Below are 21873 nucleotides of genomic sequence, written 5' to 3'. Positions count from 1 at the left end.
TCCTGAAACTTTGTGGCTTAAACACCAAGTCAGCATGGTCTAACTAACTGACCCAATAACTCTGTAAGACTCATGATTATTCAGACTGACAAATATTATGTGATCTAAATAGTAAAAACCCTATTAAAAATACTATTGGTTAATATAATGAACTGAAAAGTGGAGTTATGTCCTGGCTGATGTGTATTGTCTTGTTGAAAAATCATCTCAGATGTCCTGTCTGCTTCAGATAAAAGCACATATTTCAATAAATCCTGTTTGTTACATCCAGTTTATGAGTAAATGTCTCTAGAAATCCCATGTGATACCATAAAGGATAGCGCTCTCTAAGGGAAGTATATTCATAGTATTAAAAAAATGAATAACTAACAAAAACATAAAGTCTGTAAAAATAATACAGACATGTTTGTCACGGGGGTCCAGGTTACTGCAGTCAGCTTAAAGCAGCTGTATGACAAGAGTCACACAGGATCATTGTCTTTGTTTAAAGACAAAATGTAGGTCAAGCTGAAGGAAGGAACAACAACCACATGGAAATGCTGTCAGAGAACTCGTCCGCTGACAAAGTTAAACCAAAAAGCCCTGTTTGGAAATAGTTGGGATTTTGGTTTGTGAAAAACCGAGTGAATAACCCCACAACCTACGTTAAAATGAGGCTATAGAGTTACATATCAATAATGAATGATTCATTTGATCTTGCTCTTGGAGACGTTGCATTCCCGCTTCTTATACTGGCACCAAAAATACCACAGAAAGAAAGAAAGACACAGCAAGAGAGAGATGACGAGACAAAGATACGCAACTTAATCCATGTGTTGACCTTTATGTATATATATCCAAATGTATATATTTGGATTCAACAATTGAATCTATTTTTTTCATTTATTAATTTATTTACAATAATTATATTAACATCTATGGCCTGTCCCATGTTCAGAACCATGACAAAGATGCTAAGACAGTGGTCAAGTCAGGTTATAAATAAACTGATCAACAGTATCAAATGAGGCAATCAGATCAAGTGACACCAGGCCAGAGACTGCTGAGATTCCTATCATCAAGATACTTGGTACGGACAAATACTACACAGTAGGAGCATGCCAAAATCCTTAAAACATCTGGGCAGCTGTTTTCTTTCTAAGAATAGTGCAACGTGTTAAAACGAGTTCCACTCTTTCCTATTAACAGTAGGCTTGTTTTCGAAAGATCTGTTTAGAATTCATACATCTGGAATAGTCTGTTCTTATTTAGTGTGATTTCGAGCGCTGCGATTTTCAGAGGCTACAATAAATGCAGGAAATTTCTTCATTGCAAAAAAGACATTGGGATTTTATACTGCAGTGTGGAGGCAAAAACTTCACAGGGGGAGATGAAATTAAAATTCTAACGATTCACTGGTGTGGCTGATAGTGAGGTGAACACATCGGAGGAATGCGTCAAATAATGCACCGCTTGGAAAGATGTTGAAATAATCCAGCAAACCATGAGAAGGGCAGGATTAATAAAAGCTTCTTGACTGTACTCTGTACTGTACTGTATGTCATACACACGCATGATGCATGAGGGTGCGCACACACACACACACGCACACGCACGCACGCACGCACGCACGCACACACACACACACACACACACACACTCTTGATATTGGATATGTGGCTCCTGAGATGATGAGGACTTGTTAATTCAGTTCTAATGATACAAAAGAAATGTATAAAAAAATCGATACATTGTTCTCTAAAATTGTATAATCTCTTTGGATTCTTGTTTACAATGCATTTTTTAAAATGACCAAAAAAATAAAAAGACTTAAGCCATCATTGCAAACACTTGTTTGAGCATTTCTCAGAGCAAGCAACATTGTGATTTCTCACTTCCTGATAACTAGTTTCTTTTGCTGTCGTTCCAAATTGGTTGATTTCATAGGATTGTCTTCTTAATATCTCAGCAAACTCTTTCAGTCTGGGGGTCATTTCATAAACAAGTTAAGTCAATCAAGTCATTCTTTGCTACTTTTTTGGCTAAGTCCTTGTGGAATGACTTATTGGCAACATCATGTCAGCCATAACATCATTTATCATTGATTTTTCAGATAAATTGTTGGTCAGCTGTATATATGTATATATATATATATATATATACATACATATATAATGCTGAAATATAATGAACATTTTGTAATCAATCCTATGCCTTTTGCTTTATAGTCTCAGTAATATTTGTCTGTAGCTCTAAACCCAAGCAGTCGGATAAGAAAAAGAAATGTTTAAGCTTTAATGCAGTCAAAGCTGTCAGGTGTCTGGTTTAAGCCTTGAGGAGATTTGTTTGTCAAGTGTTTTTCTTCTTCTTCTCCTTTCGGCTTTTCCCTTCAGGGGTCATCACAGCGAATCAACTTTCTCCATCTAACCCTATTCTCTGTATCCTCCTCTCTCACACCAACTACCTTCATATCCTCTCTTACGACATCCATAATTCAAACTCTTTACATGGTACTTTGTGAAGTTTATCATGGGCTTTGATAAAAAGAAACAGGCTATAATAAAGGAATAAATCGCAAAGTCCCTAGGAATCACGCATCTCTTACGAAAGCATATTTTTTGCAATTTGCACTGTGTCTCCCTCACAATCAACTGACTGACAATCAACTGGCACCCTGCAATGCAGTGATTCCCACAACTCAGGGAAAGAGGAAAAGTGAGTCAGAACATCATGGCAACTCTGAAACAGAAAAGTCCTGTGAATGATGCAACATGACAGATGCTCTCTTTCAACAGCATACTAAATGAATTAGAGGAGGAAAAAAAAGGCCCTTGGTGATTACCTCTAAAACACAACTAAAACTGCACAGACTGCCCATAATGTGACGCCGGTTAAAACAACATCTTTATCATATTTCCGCTGTGTATGCAAACAACGGGATCTGCTCTTTGCTCCTTTGAATCTAATTTAATAGGAAAGCATTTGAGAGGTGAGTAAATGCTCAGTGGAACAAAAAGGTGGAGGACGTTTTTTTCGGAAACCCAAATGTACCTCAAGCAACTCAAAGGCCCCTGTGGAGCTTTTTACTCCCAGGTGTTGTGAGAATGCTACTGGCAAAATAAAGTCTGACAGAAAGAAACCTCAGAGAGAAATGTGTGATTCTTGGACCTGAGATTTGCTGCCTCACAGTTCTCCAAATAACTTTGTGAGGATTGGCAGAATAAATTAGAAACTCTGGAACCTTAGAAAAGTTGTGACTGCTGTCGCATTGACTTCAAGTTACAAAGGTTTCAACCTCCCTCCAGTTTGTCCCATTCAGTTGGAAATGTATCCTGGAATTAACTCAGTTTGGTCTGTTTCAAACAGACAGTCCGTTTAGAAGAGAACAAACACGTCATGGTTTGAACAATGTTATATATTGTTATTACATAGAGCCAGGAAAGGACTATTTCACATGACAAAAGTAAAACACCAATGAACTTGAGGAGGATGACCAAAAGTAAACAGGAAGCCCCCTGTGTCTGCTGGTCCTCAGGAGGAAGAGCTGAAGGAAGGCTCCAAAAATTAAATGTATATATTATATCATCTATTCATTTATTTAATTATCTCAATTGATGAAGAACATGCTTTTGGCTCTTACCCTGATTTTTTTTTTTTTTTTACAAAATTTACATACAGTATACCGGTTTGTGGTTTCAAATTTTGGGCCGAGTGGTCGAGCATCACTCAGAGTTGGAATAGGATTAAGGAGAAAATCAGAAAACTCCGGATGGGAATATATCCATTGTTTGAGAATTTGAATAAAACTCATAATTCCAGAACAAATCATAATATTAAAATACAGTACAACACAAATAACCTCTTGATTATAATGTTGGCTGTGGTGATTATAAGGAAACTATTTGTTCAGCCAGCTTGAGTCATTACAATGCGGGCAGTGATTATAAATGGACAATGCTCTTTTCCCAGAGTTCGCCCGTTGCTGCACAAGCACAAAAATCCCATGAAAAGACTACCCTTCAGTAGGGAGATACTTCTTTAAAAATGTCAGAGTAGTTTGACGGTCAGACCTCCAACCTCTGCAGTCAGTACAGCCTCCACGACCACTGCTTCTTCTTCTCCGCCGCTATTCTGCATAGCTAAAGGCTATTATGACATTTGTGGAGTTCTTGCATGACAGATCACATGCCATTATGGTGAAATGAGGTCTGCTCATTCCCCTGTTGTCTAGGGGAGTTACAGTTTGTCTGTTCATAGTAATTTAATTGGCAATAGTCTTTGTGGATTTGAATCTTACCCCAATGACCTGGTGCGTGTGCAGATATACTGTTGTGTGTGTGTGGGTGTGTGTGTGTGTGTGTGTGTGTGTGTGTGTGTGTTAAATGGAGATAAATTCTAAAACTGGTTTAGAACGCAAGATTTGTACATCGATTTTGTCTGTCTCTTGTGAATTCATGAAATCTTACTGGCATTTAATGCGGATGCTTTATCAACCGACTTTGCCTTTGTCTGATGAGACGCTTCAATGTTTTGTGACAGCTATGGAGAACAAACTTACACGGTGAGTCGACAAAAGGAGGCCTCCAAGTCAGCTGATAATTCTTGATGTTGCATCGGTAAACAAAGAGTGCATTTATGTTCAGATATAGAAGAATCTTTTCAGTCAATCCTACAATGAGGTATGCTGCAGAAGCAGAGGACAGGATTATGCATTGAGCAGACTCCAAATAAAAGGTCTATTTACAGAAAGGAGCATGTCCATTGCACATGTACAGTGGATTGAAAGACGGGGAACAGAAATGTTGAAAGCGTCATAGTGCACACATGAAAACAATGCCAGTTTCTTCTGATGAATGTAAGTCTGTATCACTGTAAAATATTATAAATGATTTTTGGGGAATTTTGAATTCATGGTGTGGACTGTAAATCTGAAATATGTTGAAAAATGGGCAATACTGGCATTCTCTGTGAGACTGGGGAATGAGAAACATTTGGTTCCCGTTCCATTTGCAAACACACAAAAACTCCATTGATGCCAATTGCAGAGGCGAATCACCAAGATATCTTGCACTGTTTATGGCTCTGATATGATTTGATGTGTGGCTAATATTAGCCACACACAGAGTGATCGACATCCACGTATTAATGAGGCATGGATAAAAGATTAAATCAGCAGTGATGTACTAATTATCATGGGATAGAGAACATGCCCTGTCTACACAAGCAAGTATAACACTTTTTTTTTTGTACAGTACATGAAATGCTCATTGCAGTTGTGTCAGCAATAGGCTCAACACCATAAATAGTACACATTTTGGGTAATGCATTCATACTTGAAGCTGGCTTTAAAAAGGAGGGCGAGGGGGTTGGTCAACACACTCTGGCATTAAAGAGAGTTGAGAAGGACACACTTCATTTTGGGGATTTTTTATCTCACGTCCAAAGTTAAAGGCAAGCCTTATCTTTGTTAGTTATCAGCTCATGCCTCACTAAACACCAACCATATATCATGGGCATTGCAAAGAAAAGAATTTAGCAGTATTTTAAGACAATGACTATAACAAGATCGACTGGAAGATGCATTAATGGAAAACTTCTGTGTAGCCACTTAGTCAGTGCAATGAGGAACCACATATACACATTAGCTGAACCACATTGGTGAGCAGGGAGAGACTTGCCTGGTCCAAAGAAGGGGTAATGACTATCACGAAAATAACTGACCGAGTTTTGCAGCCACTAAACTTTGCGGAGGCGATTAAAGGCACTACAATGAATATTCTTCACTGTTACTCACCATACTTTCCAAATTACTATATTTTGTCAGCTATTTGTTTGTTTTAAATGTCATGGTTGCTTATATTCAGTCAGTCGCTTTCCAGTTGGACGTAATCTCCAGAATAAAAACTGAAATGTTAAAAAATGTACAAAACATAGATTTAGTTCCAAAAGAATGAAATAAGTGGTTTAAATTCACTCTTGAATATATGATTTGTTAAAATTTAACCTTTAATGAAATAAAGTTTTTTTTTTTTTTTAGATACTCAAATTACTCGGAAAAAATGACATTAGAAGTGAAAGTTTTTATCTGCCTTTTATAATTCTGTCACATGATGTGGAAACACCAGAATGCAGTCAATACACCAGTTGATAAACTGACCTACAGCTCCAGAGAGAAAGCATGCCTCTGCCATTTGCAACATTGTTGTACAACAGGGTGTACACCATTTGTCAGTACGCTACAGATGAATGGAGCTGGGAGGAGGCTAAATCTTTCGGTGTATCTGAAATTAATTCAATATGGCATGCTTTTCTTTCCCATCTCCGGTTTTGGAAGCAACCCGAAGCAGCGAATGGACCCTCGAGTATATCAGAACATGTTGCAGCAAACAAGAGGGTTAGAAAAGAGATCAGTAATAATCCCCAACCCCTCTGGCTTTTTTTTTTTTTTCATGTGATCAGGAAGCACTGCTGTGAATGCAAGCAGGCATATTTCACACGCTTAATTCAAGTCAGGTACCAGACAATGTGCTCAGGCAAAATGAACAAAGGAACACACGAAAATGACCCATATTTTCCTTTCTGATAAATATTCAGTATTTAGAGAAATGACCAAACCATAGCAGCATCCCCTCAGGGTAGTGGAGTATTCAGTGGGAGACTGTCTTTATCTTTTACCCCCCTTGCTGAGCTGCATTAAGAGCTTTCTGGGGAAATGTGAGGCTGCAGCAGCAAGCAGGTGGCGTGCGTGGTGGCTGCATCAAAGGGGGCGTGCTGCCGACTCGAGGTGCATGGAGAAAATGTGCCTTATAGTACAAGTGGGGCGTTGGTTTGTAACACATGATGGCTACGATTGCCTGTGTGACAGAAACATTGAGAGTGTTTTCCTGTACTCACCCAACATCTGACTGAAGAGCAGCTGCTCCAGGTCACCCAGCACTGTCACCACAAGCTCTGGGTCTACCTTCAGAAAGGTCTTGTCCACTCCCTCTTCCCCCTGGCCTTTGGTGCCAGACTCCCCTCCGGCTCCGGCTCCCTGTTTCTTAGCAATGACCTTTGCCTTGCTGGAGAGGATCTCATCATCTGACTTCCCATCTTCAGGTGCCTTGCTGAGGGGCTTCACCTCGGCGAATGGCCCACGAGGTATGCGACTTTGCTTGTTGAGGGCAGAGGGAGCAGCTAGGGGGCTGAAGGGCTTGGGCTTGCCCTGAAAGAGCGAATGCTCGGATTTGGATAGGTTTCGGGAGAGGGGGGCACCCCCTCCGGCTGTGCTGCCACCCACTGTTGTCTTTGGCTTGCCCATCTTGCTCTGACCTGCTCCAGACTTGGCCATGTCATCACACCACTTGGGTTCATAAAGGTGCAGCTTCTTTTCAGCATCAGTAAGTACAGCCAGGTTTGTCATGGACCTCTGCTTGCGAAGATTGGAGGGCACCGGTAGCCTGCCTTCAGAACTACCCGCACGGTAGACCTTCAGTTCACTACGTTGCGTGCTCTGGGGCACTCCAGACTTGGCTCGCTTGGCTGCCATACCAACTACTTTGCCATCTGCTTGGCCGTATGCCTTTGTGCTATCCGTCCTTTCCATCTTCAAATCTCCTTCTCTACCTTTCACACTATTTCCAAGCATGCCTCCTGCATGAGACCACAGAGAATAGCATCAGCAAAAGAGAAAGCAGGCTTCCTTAATCGGACCCTCTTCCTTGTGGAAAATAAAGCATGGATGAAAAACGCCTCCTTAGTGGAAATTCTGCTACCTCGCCTTGCTCCGTTCTGTCTCCTTCTCTCTCTTTCCTCCTGACAGGCTGCTGCAGCTGTTGCAGTGCTGCCCAGGCGCTCCCTTCTCTCCTTTCCTCAATTTTTTTCCACACTCCTCCCTTCAGCACACCCTCCTGCCGCCGAACAGCACAGCAGCAGAATGACAGCGGTGGCAGACGCAACAAACGCTCCCTCCACCCCCTGCTCTCTGCTGCCTCTGACTTCCCTCCCATCCTCCCTCCCAGCTTCCCTCCTCCTCCTCCTCCTCCACCTCCATCTTTTTTTTCCCCCTTGCATTAAAGATGCTTCACTCTCTCAGTTGAAGGCGTAAAATGCGAGAGAGAAAAAAAGAATCACCGGTAGCTTTTTTAAGCCAAGCGTCAGTTTCCTCTTTAAGACTGTGTTTTCCCACAATCCCCTTTCAGTCCTTTGTTCTCCCCCTCCCCCCTCTTCACCTCCACTGTTCGCTGTTCGATACACTCAACATGATGAATGATTTGTTATGTTGTGGTGGGAACCTATTGACTCGTGTGTGTGTGTGTGTGTGTGTGTGTGTGTGTGTGTGTGTGTGTGTGTGTGTGTGTGTGTGACTGGCTACACATTTGAATGTATGATGGTATGCCAACGCATGCATTGTGATTGCTATCTAAGTAACTAAAAATATAACGACCGGAGCATGCAGGTTATCTTTTGAACCCGTCTCAGGCTCTTTAAGATATCCATTCTAGATTTTCAGTGGCAAATCATTTTAATAGCAGCAGTGTGAATTCATTAGCTATAGTATTCTTGTCATAGTACAACAAAAGCAAAGACATGAATATATAAAAGGTATCTGGAACCTGAGCAATAAATGAAAAATAATTTGGGTGGTCTTTCTCCACTGCTTGAACTGAGGTTGGAGTCCAAAAAAACGGGTTTCAGCCAAATGGGTGACTTCACTTCAGCACACTGAGAGAACGACAAATTGTGCCAGCTTAAGCAAATAACACGCCTAAAACCACACTTTGGAAATGTCTTCAGTCATTTACTGACTCACAAACACACACACACACAAAGACAAACACAAGATCATTAAATGACATTTTAATCACACAATTTTTGTTAATTTAATAATCTTGTCAGAATCCTCCTTACTGCCAACTTGACGGAGAACTTGAGGAGCCTGAGCGCTCACATGCAGAGCTGCTCCATGGAAACCACCCTCTCCCACTGCCCACATGCCATCCACACCCGACCACAGTGCTCCAAACTCACACCTGCCAAATGCCATGCAACCTTTTCCAGGATATATTTTAATAAAAACCACATATTGTCATGTGTTTATGGATGGATCATTCCCTCATTTTTATGGCAGACCAAATAAACAGTTGTTCTTTTTGACCATTCAGCATGTCTGAGTAGGGGGACACGCTCCATGGTGCACATCAACCGGACATGACTGACCTGTTAACCACAAAGGCCCCGGAATCTCGCCATGCTTTTTCTCTCACAACAGGCTCATGGCACTGACAACTGTGTCATTATATCAGGGTACCTGGACTGGGACAAAGACTGTTGAGATGTTTTTTTTTCGTTTGTTTGTTTTTTTTACCAAGCAATTAAGAGCCGGAAAAACAATAGAGAATCAGAGTCTTCACCTCACAGAATTTATGCTGACTTCTAACCACTTGGACAGTCCTCCTGTGATGCACTGAGAAACAGATTTGTTCTGAGAAATTGAAATCTGTTCGCTGTCGAATATAACAAATTTCACCATGCAAGCTTTTTTTTTAATTTTTTAATTTTTTGGCAAGGCGTCCATATTTTTGTCATAACATATCAAAGTATAACAAAAACCAAATGATTGCATCCCTACACACTGCCAAACAGTGAAAACATTGATTCATAAAGTAACTATTTGCATGCACCAAATAAGGGTTAGTTAACATGTTTTTTAGTTGCTTAACAACTCCATGTCAGGATTTAAAAACAAAACAAATCAGCGCCAACCAATGAAAGCCACTGGCACTCGTTTTCATAAAGCTTCAACTTTAGCCTCAAAGGGACCAAATCTGCCTTTTACATTGACTTGTGCCCTCATGTTCATTCCGTAGAAACTTTCTAACGCAATCAAATCTCAGTAAAGAGAAGGGTGGATCTTTCTTTTGGTTTCTTTCACATCTGGGACTGATCTGCACTCTCCAACTGGTCGAGTGTGTGACTGCGTGTGAGTGTGTGCACAGGACAATCACACAGCTGGCTGTTGCAAATTTCCCCAGGCGGCATGTGTAACACTTTAGCACTGTCCTGCTGCTATGGTGTTGTTCTAATGGTGACGTAAAAAGCATCGGGGAGACATCCAGATGTATGTGATGGTGAAACAGAACCGACAACAGAATTGTGTTAAAGCCACACGTTGACATTGTGTTTACTCGTGGCTTTTGAAGTCATGCGCTAATTCATTTTACACAAAAACCTTTAAATAGAAATCAAATGGAGCCATTGTGGTTGCTGGAAATTCAGCAGCCCGAGGGACAAGGTTTGAACAGTCATTCCTTTTTTTTTTTCTTCTAACTTCCCCTCTCACGTGCTGAGTGAGTCCATTTGTATAAAAAAAATTTAAAAATATAAAAGTAAGATAAAATATCTTCGACTGTTTTTAACTGTCTGTCTTAAATTAATCACACGGCAGACATTTCTCCTCATTTCTCAGCAATCTTTCCAGATCTGTATTTCTCACCGGAGATTTTGACTGATCTTTCCTTTCTGCAGATGTTTGATTTGAATGGAACAATCACTGTAATAACCTCATGTTTCACTTTTGCCGCCGGATACCAAAAAGGCTCCTTCCAGAGAAACCTCCCTCCTCTCTATAGACAAAAACAAAATTTAAGCATCCCATAGGGTCCGACCGGTCCGAACGAAACAAACTCCCAGACAGGACGTGAAAACTGATCCTCCCATCGAACCACTCAATCTCCCAGAACTGCATTTGTATCCCCCTTCAGCTAAGGACCGCTCATCGTCTGGCCTTGTCTGGTCTCTCCCTGAGGAGGCTGGCCGTCTCTCGCCCCTCACAGTCATCAAGATAATTAAGAAGCCATTAAGGGGGGTTCCGAATAGCCCCGGGCCCATTATCTTAGGTCATTTTCTAAATCCAGCATGTGTTCATTTATCAGGAGAAACACATTAATCATATACAGGCTGATAAGAATCCCATTGCATTTTTCTGAAAAAAATCTAGGGCTTTTGTGGTGTACATCCAAAATCAAAAAAAATAATTTTCCCATATCTCATCTGAAGACATCAGGTCCCTTCATATGCTTGGAAGTTCTCTTTTGTGGGAAACAGCTTTCGACATGTGCAGAATGTGGAAGATTGTTGTCACGTGTAGGGTGTGACCAGAAATCTCTGAAGCTCCTATAATGTTGCCAAAGGCCTCTTGGTAGCCTCCCTCATTCTCCTCATCCTGTCATCAAATTTGGAGGGACAGCCTAATCTTGGCAAACCATCAGTGGTGACACATTTTCCTTTCAGAACATTGACTTGGCATTTTTTTCCAATATCCATATAATCAAGCAGCTGTCTAATTTTAGATCATACCAATTTTTGTCGCAATTTCTTAATGGCTTTCATTGCATTCCATTAAGAAATGAATGTCTTTACTGAGGCTGACACACACTGAGTTACTTCGGTGTGGCATTCCGACAGTTCAATCGCAAGGAACATGAGATTTGTTCTTGCTTCCTCACGCTCACTTTGACACTCACTTTAAACACCATGAAAGGACAGCCAGCATGACTGTTTCAATCTGAAATGCCATTATTATCATGCTATTGCTACATAGTTGACTCTATCAGAGTTCTCCAATGCTTAGCATTCAGAGAGGGCTTGTTCTCACAGCCATGGGAGCAAGGACAAATTTCTCGCTTCTGGAATAGTATGTCGAGGCCTTAAGTGAAAAATAACAAAAAGAACAGCTAAGAGCAGGACTCACTGTTGCAGTTGGACTTTATGGCTCAGATGAAAAAAATCCCACGTCCTTCACACATACATGGAGTCCAACCACCGAACTTCTCCCACTCCCTGATGCTCCGCCAGTCTCTGCAATTGCTCATGCTGAGCCTAGTTCTTGTGCCATCACTTGATTTACATTGTATTTTTAATGGAAAACATTTGCAGCCAATGGAAGCACATCCAACTGCAAACTTTTACATATGATTCATCTTGTACCAGGCCAGATTTAAACTTTGTTAAGTCCTCTTGGTTTATATGGAACTACAAGGCAGACTAAAGAGCTTCCTAAGAAGAAGTCCACATTTGGACGGCAATAAGCAATATTAGTATGTTGAACAGTCATAGGTGCATTGCAAAAGTACATCCTAAAAGAGCTTTCACTAATTGTGATGAGGTGAGTTAAATAAAAACTAATAAAAAATACAGCCCCAAAAATATAGTGTGGATGTATTGTTTCCTCATCATGTTTGTATATCAGTTACTAAGCAACAAAATGTGTGAGTTACAAGTGCATTTGGCATGGTAGCAAACATGTCACATTGCACATTTTTATGTTTTATGCCTCTTTGACATAAATTACTTACAAAGTTCCTTGATGGCACACAAGAGACAAAACACTTGAAAAGCAGCACTGTGTTAACAGTTGTGTGTGACCTTGGAGAGAATCTCTTCCAAGATTCCATGTTTTCCAACATTCCAACATTTGCCCGTCTAACAAACATACCACGTGGCAATGACAAATTAGTATAAATCTTTCAATAGCTGTAGCTGTGAACAGAACAACTGCCACACTGAACAGAGTCCAGTGTCAACATTCTGCTAGTGTTAGGGGATGCATCATAATTCAGCGAGTCTCTTGTATAACTAATCATTGGAGAGTTTGTTTTTCCAAACTCCAAGTCATCTTTTCTGTCAGAGCAGCAACAAAAGATGGATGCATTGCTTTTAAGAGCAGAGGGCACTTCGATTGTAATTAAAAGAGAAAGTATTCAAACTTTCAGGATCCAAACAAATTACTTTTATCTCCGTGGTAAGTGATTCTTTAAATTACTTATTGGGCCATCTGATGTCCTTTCAGACTGTTCAACTAAGGAGTGATGGCGGGATTAGGGAACTGATGGAGAATTACATGTAAAAAAAAAAGTTTTGTATATTAAGGTCAGTGAGGAGATTTTAAAATACTCACCCAGATCATCGCAACACACCTCCATGGAGTCAGAGGAGCAGTCACTCAGGTCATCCAAGGTGGCATCGGTGTCCTCTTGTAACTGAAGCCTATATTTATACATGAAAAAAAAAAGGAAAAATCACAAATATTAGATTTGTCTTGATTTTAAACTCACAAATTAAGCTTAAAAAAACTTTTTGAGCAGAAATAATGTTTTGTCATATAAGACGAGCTATAAGCACTCACCTGAACCTGAAAGGAGCAACAGCTGCCATGTTGACCTTTCCTGGCTCACTCCCTCTGCGGCCCATATTGATGGTTTGATAAATAGGCTTTGATTTGTTACTAGATGCCCCTCCCTCTGAAGCTTCCTGGTTTGAAATGTTCCTCGCCTCTTTATGGGAATTGCCAATTCCAGATGAAAAAACACCAGATATCTCATTTCCATTTGTGCTTTTATTGTAAGAGAGATGTGCTCTCCCTTGGGCTAACTGGACGTTACTTGAGAGACGAGACCAGGTGTCCTCGCCACCCGAGTTGTCAACACTCCTCAGACGGTATTTGCCAAAAGTCCAGTTCTTGTTGGTGTTTCTTCTCAGTTGCAGATCCCGTATGGCCTTCTGGGTTAGAGTGCTGCTGCGGAGGTCCAGCGTGTCTTTGGAGCGAGGGGTTTCTTTCTTTGGTATCCGAGGGCTGCTGTATGCCGAGCAGGTCCCGTCAGTCCTTTCCGTAGCTGCTGGGCTCCGATGGGAATATATACCAGCATATTGGGGTATACAGTTCTTTAGAGGTGCACTCCTTAGCACCTCTGAGGAACCTGAGGAAATGGAAGATGAGGAGTAGGGGGGGCGCTTTTTGGTACCATGCTGGTATTGTGCAGAGGGTTGTGGAAGGCTGCTGTATTGCTGTTTAGGGTCCATCTTGGAGAGGGGCATGATGCTTGTGGATTTAAGGTAAACTAGAGCTCACATATGCGTCAACCTGGCTCTGGGAAATGACTTTAATATTCACTCCACCACTCAAAACAGGTAATGGCCACCGGGTTCTGAGATCTAAAAAGGAGCAAGGGAAAACTCAATTAAGAATGCAATTTAAAGAACAGACACCCCTTATGTATTTGAAAATCAGCTTCAGGGAAATGTCTTGCTTTTGAACTTTTGCATTTTAAAAAGAATGTGTGTAATGGATGTTTAGTGTGAATATACGTATCAGACCTAGTGTGTGTGTGTGTGTGTGCACGTTTGTGTATGTCTTTGTCAAAAAAAAAAAAAAAAAAAAAAAAAAACCTCACTAACCCAAGCTTACTGTTCTGTAGATTTCCTGTGCATCATGTATTTGCAAGTGTATTTGCAGTGCCTATGTCCTCTATTGTAAGTCGCTTTGGATAAAAGTGTCTGCCAAATGCAATATAATGTAATGTAATGTATTCTAGAAATCTTTCATTTTCTAAACATGCACATTTCATGTATGAGCAGTGTTTTCTGTATTCAGATTACATTTTCATTAAGTAATCTGTATTACGCTGCACAGCTGGAAGATATGATTTACTCAGCTGTGACAACATTCATATAAAACAAATGAGCTGCAGGTGGCAGGATGTGAAATATCTGTAAACACTTGAAAATTCCTTCTTTATGGAGGCCAGTAACAAGGATCTGGTTCAATGTGTCCTTTTTGTGGTTTTCACGCACTGCCAAAACATTTATGCCTGTGGAAAGACAATGTATGTTGATTCTAATTTATTTTAATGTATTTTTAAATAATATTAATACAAAAATATTAAAAAATATAAATAAATAAATACTTTTTTTTTTTTGCTTTACAACTGTTGATGTGACTTGTAATTGGTCCTTATTTCAACTACAGTTATAGTGTTTCCTGAATGATACAGGACTGTGATTATTGATGGAGATGATGCACAAAGTGAATCCTCTTGGTGTTTTCAAGCTTTTATCTTTCTATCAGGATATAAAAATCGACCGGGATGGAATATTACAGGGTTATAATTTGGACATCAATTCCTGCAGTGCTTGTGAAATGAGAAGCTTTAAGTGAAGAAATACCCTGAAAAAACATACTGAGACAGCTGTGCATTCCAGCCATCTGCCTCACAGACAGACAGCTTTTAACCACAGACTTACTGACTGAATGTAAGCGCACGGGACAAAGGAAAGAGGAGAAGATGGGTCCATTTGAGGGGGCTTTTACAACATTATGTATCAATTACATTTTAATATTACATCAAAGCACTGAGAATCCTGATATTCACCCATTCAAACGCTGACTGGTAGAAACATCGAAATAAGAATGAATGAGACTCAATGCCTGAATGAATCTTGAGTCATTTTAGATGGATTCTTCACTGCCCGGGGAAGTGTGGCGGCGCAGTGGTTAGCACTTCGGCATCACAGCATAAAGGACCCTGCATTGTTTCTGCCAAGGGGACTTTCTGTGTGGAGTTCGCATGTTCTCCCCCATGTCTGCATGTTCTCCCCCGTGTCTGTGTGGGTTTCCTCCGGGTTCTCCGGTTTCCCCGGAAATGGAAAAAATTGGAATAAGTGAGTGAATGTTGTATGGCAACCAGTCCAGGGTGACAGCTGGGATAGGATCCAACATCCCCCCGCGACCCTGAGTGCAGGATAAGCAGTAAAAGATTGATGGATAGATGTTCACTGCCCATGAAGAGCAGCTGGAAATTCCTGGAGAAACTGTAATTGTACCTGATACTTGGCGCAGACACTGGACATTGACATGATAAGCCTATGTTAGACATGAGTATTGTTGGCATTTTTTGTTGCCATGGTTGCTCTGAATAGTAACGGTAATGTTGCTTTGCTCTCGTCTGTATCTCATCTCAAAATATATTCATATTTATCCATATATATATAAGGATATATATACATAAAAATATATAAATACACATTAGTTGAGGTTTATATGACGCTGTAGGACAAGAGGACAAAAAAAAAAAACTATCCATTCCATCCTGTGGAATTGGTTGTTGATGTTTGTCATCACGGTCACTTTAGGAATTTCCTGAAATCATTGTGACACACTCATCCCACCTGAGCAAACGTTAAATATAGATGTTTTAATAAATACAACTCAGGATGTGAAGTTGTAGATTATGGTTAGATGGAGGAGTATGATTGGCCGAGGCGACCCCTGTAGGGAGCAGCCAAACGGAAAGGAAGTATACTGTAAAACTGCCGGAGTAGTGTGATTAAACAAGCCATGTACATTATAATAATAGATGAAATGAAGATGATTAAGACAAATGTTTTTTTTTTTTTTTTTTTGAATGGAACGATTTACTTGAATTACAAATTTTAAAAAAATATGATATCAGAATAGACATCTTTGCATACAGTATCTTCCTGGTCCCTCTGACCAACACTTCCAGTGTAAGACATGCCGCGAAGGCCACTGGCAGACTCACTCTACTTGGCACATGGACTAGGAAAGCAACTCTTTTCAGGTCATGCCAACAATAACCAGCTCATTCTTGGTCTGCTGACAGCACCTTTCCCCTCCCCAAGATATAATATCAGGGGCTTTATCCACTCCACCAGCTCTGGTGCCACATATCGTGAAATATTTATAATTCATGAAAAAATGAAATATTGTATTATCTTGAATAAATAAGGACTTAAAAAATGTATACACACACACAAATACACAAGACAGAATTTGTGAAATCTGACACAGCATCTGTGATTGTGACCTTTCAATAATCTAGTCATTCTATCTCATTTCAAGGCAATTTTAAGGTAAGCCCTGGCTCAATGATTTTAGGATAATGTCTTGCAGATTTCTGGCTTGTCTTAAGCTGATTATGACCAGTCCAATTTCCACTTCCTTTTTTTTTTCTATTCCTTTGAATTGTCTCATTTTTCTGCGTTGGATGCAGACAGTGACGCCCTGCTATTAAATGTCATTTTTAGGAAAATTATAATCTATCATCACTTAAATATTTCCCAATCACATTCATCTATAATGTGGATGTTGTGCAGATCACTCCCTGAAAAACGTCCTTTTCGTATGAGAACATAAATATGGAACTATTAGTTGATAAATAAATCTAAATACAGCCATGTGCACATAAAACAAAGGCATGATACAGTATTTGTTGTAGCAAGATAAAATTATTACTTATATGGGGAATGAGAAAAGGGCGTGAAAGCTCATCGGTAATCATTTAATGCAATCTATTTAATTCTATAGCCATGCCTTTTTATCTAAAAATTCAAAACAGATGAAGCCTAAAACTAACACGTCAAAGTGACTATAGAATATTTTCTTGTTTCGTCACAATAAATACAAATACAATAAGATGTTGATTGCATATACCTTTTAGTGCAAACAGACATGTTCTGAAGGGATAAAGATATTTTTGTCTTTTTTTTCTGAGGGAAATAGAAAACTGCAACACTAGTCACAATAGCTTGCAATATAACCCTGAGATGGAGCACAAAGCAATGTTATTTAGATGTTCATGCCGCTGAAGAGGCAATTCAATAAAGAATGACAACAGGCTAGAGGTAAAAATTGAAGGAAAACTCCATCTTTACCACAACCTGCAGGCACCACATGCTCATTTTCTTGTTTTCTATTGAGGATGGCTCATTCTCACCCGCTAACACACGATTCACCTATTGTCATCGGGCCCAACACTGACTCATTTTGATCTTTCCTCCGGTGAAATCAGTTTCTGTTTCCCCCCCAAGGCTCATGTTTCTGTTACAGCCAGAGTCCGACGTTCAGCTCTTTCTTTTTAACATGGTCGTTTTTTCTTTCTTTTTTTTCTGACATACCATCATCAAAGCAGTGCAAAGAGCTAAAACTGCTCCAGCTCTCTAAACCTATAATCAGCCCACAAGCCAGACTAAAGATACTCATGCAGACCAACAACAGGATCAGTTTACTCTGGTGAGGTCTAAAAACTGCAATGCCAAAGGGCCTGATAATACATCTAAACAATTCAAAATCAAGGGTCGTTGCATTGCAGTAATGAAGTTCTGAGCAAAACCTGGGCCTTCTTCTTCACTGAGACACAGGATATTCTTCTGTTCCAGTTTTTTTTTTTTCTTTTATAGGAGCACCAACTGATAATAGAGTTGAATGAGTTCACGAGTATCTACATAATTCAGTCCCCTTACAGTGGCTATCTAGTTTTAGGATAGTCCTGATCTAAATTTTATATATAGTGCCAAGTCCCAGATTCATGATTTTCACTGATTCCTCCTGTGGCCTTACTTTGTCAGAGAGGAATTCAGAATGGCGGTTAAGCTTATACTGTGGTCATATGTACAAAACCACATGCACAGATGAACATGCAAGTGCACATAATGTTAGGCTCTTTTGATATTGGACCAAAGGCTCTGTTAGATGACACCAGCAAGGAGTTTGTGTTGCAACTGTTTGGGGTGGCTAAGAGCAGCCTTTTGTGCTGTATCTTATCCCCCAGAGAACTTGTTTTTCTTCCTGCTATCAGGAAGACAAAAAGGCTCTGAGACTGAAACTGCAGTTAATGCCCGGGGCTATTTTTTTCTTTGATGTGAAATATGAAATAATTTCGGATTATTACATCGAAAAACACAAAATTCCACAGACACACGAATGATATAATGAATGGTTGTATGTCACTATATAGAGCCCTGTGATTGACTAAGAACCGTTCTTGGATGAACCCCGCCTCTCACCCATTGACTGCTGGGATAGCATGATCCCAACCCTGAGTGCAGCATAAGCAGAATACATGAATGAATGAATGAATGAATGAATGAATGAATGACTCCACCTAATCTGATTAACATACCAGAAGGACTTTCCTTTATGTTTAAATACAACTGTATGACATCCTCTTGTGTTTGTTAAAATATTACCACTATAATTTGCGCATTCATTTTAAATTACTTCACATGGAAGAAAAAGTCAAAATGAAACAGTGGATAATGTAGTTAACTGACGTCTGACTTAATTAACAATGCTACCAGGTGAAGAAAGCTAACAAAGGAGGCTCATCTGCACTGAGCAGACTGTCATAGAAGTTTTTTTATGTATTCTTAATTAAATCAATATTCAGCTCTGTTTGATGTGACTATTCTCTCTTTTTTCCAACATGTAACACATAAAATTATTCAAAAGCTTTCCTTATAAATCAAAGCCAAAACTAATTACATATTAACAATGGTGGTTGTAGTATAAAAAATACTATCTCACATTGATTAGAAGAAGACTTTTCAAATTGAGTCGTTGAACAGAAAACAATTCAAATGACTCAAATATTTAAGGCAATGCCTGACTGCAAATGCATTAAACTGCACAATCTTACATCATGTAATCAACAAGTAGCTAAGCCCACATAGTATAACAAGGTATTAGTCATATAGAAGAGACATAAGTATCTTGGTGAGGAAATCAGATAAATAAATACATAACAGCAAAATAAAGGGCAGTGAATGAAAGATGCAATGGAAATGTAAACATTCAAAATTAACATGGTCTCATACCAAAGTGCAGATAGAGAGGGTGTGATTTGAAAAATGTTAATTAAGGCAGGCCATGGATATTCTGGGGTAGTTGTGGGCTGCTTGTCGAGTTTGACAACTATTGTGTAATGGCAGGGACGAGTATGTCTCTTGAAAATGTGCAAAATGAAATGTGAACAGTAAAGTGAAACACTGAGTGTGTGATTTGAAATGTAAAGGTACAAAGTAGTTCGAGAAGAAAAGAAGAACTTGTCGTTTCAAAAAATTCCTTTTGTTTTTCATGTGCTGACTGACGGTGATCTCAACATATTCCCGTTAAAAGACTCTTGTGATGGCAAATGAAAAGCGCCGCATGAAAATCTGTAGGAAATTCTACTTAATCTCACTTATTTCCTGCAGCGTTTGACCAGTTTCAGTGCCCCCTGCAATGAAGAACCTCTCATCTGACTCCAGTTTCTCAGATGCTGAGGTCGGGTAATAATTACTGGAGTAGGTTTAAGATTATGCCAACTCCCACTGTGTCGGTTTGGACCGATGACAGTAAGGTTGCGTTAAGGGGGTAATGAAATGCTGATCTTGTCTAACAGACACCAGCCTATGTTTAGGGGTCACGTGATCAAGAGCACCAGCTGCAAAATTTAAGGCTTTTTTTTTCCCATGAAGTTTTGCACGTTGCTCATTCACATGAACTGCATCTTAAAAAAAGTTTAAGAGCTGTTGGAGTGGACTGACAACCTGGAAAAAGAAGATGGCACAGGATTTAACCTTTGGGCCACCATTTGCAATGAGACAAGTACTGAGGTATTCAACAGTGAGTTTGTTTTTTAGGTGAGCTAAAAATCTCAAAAGCAAAGTTCCAGCTGGTCTGAATCTGTAGAGTAAAAAAATTACAGTTTCATTAAATTTTGAAAAATCTGTGCATTTGGGTACACTTAATTCGGGGGGGATACATAAATAAGATAATTACATTATTTTAAAAGAAATATTTTCCTCCAATATCTGTGTCATAATGACAACCTTGAGTAATTTCTGAGAACACATGCTATTGTAGATATTGTCACCTTCTTAAAATGATTACCTAAGTCACCTTTTTTCAAGTTTTTCAGAAAACACAAAAAACTGAGCCATATTTTGAATGAGTCGATTTAGGAAAAAAAAAGGACCGGATAATAATGGGCAATTATTCTAAGAAGGTGACGATATGTAATTACAGGAGTCTGTTGGCTTGTCTGGTATCAAGTGCAAATGTGACTTGTTGAAAATGCTCAGAAACCAACCAGTGACGTCTCAAAAAAAAAATCACCTTTGACAGAAAGAGGGAGGGAGGAATATCAAGTTTACAAATAGCGAGATTACTATTGTACACAATGTCAGCCCCGTCTTTGAGGGTAATCTGATCTAACAGTGCAGGGGTCGGCGAGTTCAAGTGGAGGTTGACTTGAGCCAGAAGGAGAAACCGATGCTTTTTAATGTTTACTGTCTTTAAGGCAAAACTTTAGGAATTTCGCAGACTTGTCCACTTGTGAACTCATAACTCGTTCATTTAACTAACTGGTTATTTTCATATTTTCAACGGGCTCAACTATATCTTTTGTAAAGTTTTGCAATGTTTTTTTTTTTTTTTTTTTCCTGAACCAAGGCCTGAGGTCTTCTGGAACTTAGATTTGTTTGTTTGGACTTCCTGAGCATGTAATGTTAATTATTTACAATGTTGCACTGAATAATAAAAGTGTTGGGCGCAATGTTTAAAATAAAGTCTGTACCCATGTCTCTAAAAGTTGCACGCAAAGCACTGTGTCAGTCTGAGGAGTCAAAAAAATCTCATCTTCATTTGTGGGAATTCTCACAGAAAGGGACAAATTTGCTGATGGAGCAAATGCCAAAAGCAGTGGATCTTCTTTTTTTGAAAAGGTTTAAATTTAGAGGGGCCTTGAGAACAGGAGGGAAAGTGAAGCTGGTGTGAAAAGAGCTGGATGTTACTTGTCATTATTCTGATTTAAGATTTTATTTATACAGCACCAAATCAAGCAGAATTGTCTCATGACACTATGTATAAAGCACACATGGAACACACTCTTTAAAATGATTTACAGAAATCCAACATTCCCCCATGAGCAAGCAATTGGAAGCAGCGGCGGGGAAAAACTGCCTTTTTACCTGGCAGAAACCTTGGATGGATCTGAGCAGAATATGGGCGGCCCTCTGTCTCGACAAGTGGGGGTAGAAAGCAAGAGAGCAAAAGAGTTGGACAGAGAGATGGAAAGCAAGATCGTGATGGCAGTTACATGGTAATAGCTGAAGTGATACAGTAAAAGTTTTAATATTCAGAAAAGACATAATGGTGGGTGCCTTGCAAGTCTGCTGCAGTAGATCAAGCCACGCCCCCTGGAAACCTGCAAAATGGGAGAGCACAGGGACTCAGGAGGAGATATGAGGTTACTTTCATGCTCTGATGAAGGGATGTAAGTGAAGACAGAAGAGGAA

General features: G+C 39.7%; 1 protein-coding gene across 2 annotated transcripts in view; it reads right to left on the bottom strand.

Annotated features, from left to right (window-relative positions):
• Positions 1-14184, bottom strand: part of nav1b (neuron navigator 1b) — a 51262-nt gene extending 37078 nt beyond the window's left edge. Inside the window, exons 1-2 of one of the 2 annotated variants that reach the window (XM_086149874.1) lie at positions 13145-14184; positions 12917-13005 (exon numbers count right to left, since the gene is read on the bottom strand). In XM_086149874.1, coding sequence (XP_086006000.1) covers positions 12917-13005; positions 13145-13833 — 778 coding nt within the window. In that variant the 5' untranslated portion in view covers positions 13834-14184. Of the gene's footprint in view, positions 1-6873; positions 7855-12916; positions 13006-13144 lie in introns of those variants that run through there. The other variant, XM_086149875.1, reaches the window with a different exon arrangement.
• Positions 14185-21873: the final 7689 nt, after the last annotated feature.

The sequence above is a fragment of the Fistularia commersonii genome, chromosome 7, assembly GCF_037954325.1.
Source record: "Fistularia commersonii isolate RoL2024-O1a breed Wild chromosome 7, RoL_Fcom_v1.0, whole genome shotgun sequence".
NCBI classification, from domain to species: Eukaryota; Metazoa; Chordata; class Actinopteri; order Syngnathiformes; family Fistulariidae; genus Fistularia; species Fistularia commersonii.
Note: the sequence above shows the minus strand (reverse complement) of the source record. Positions and strands in the feature narration are given on the sequence as shown.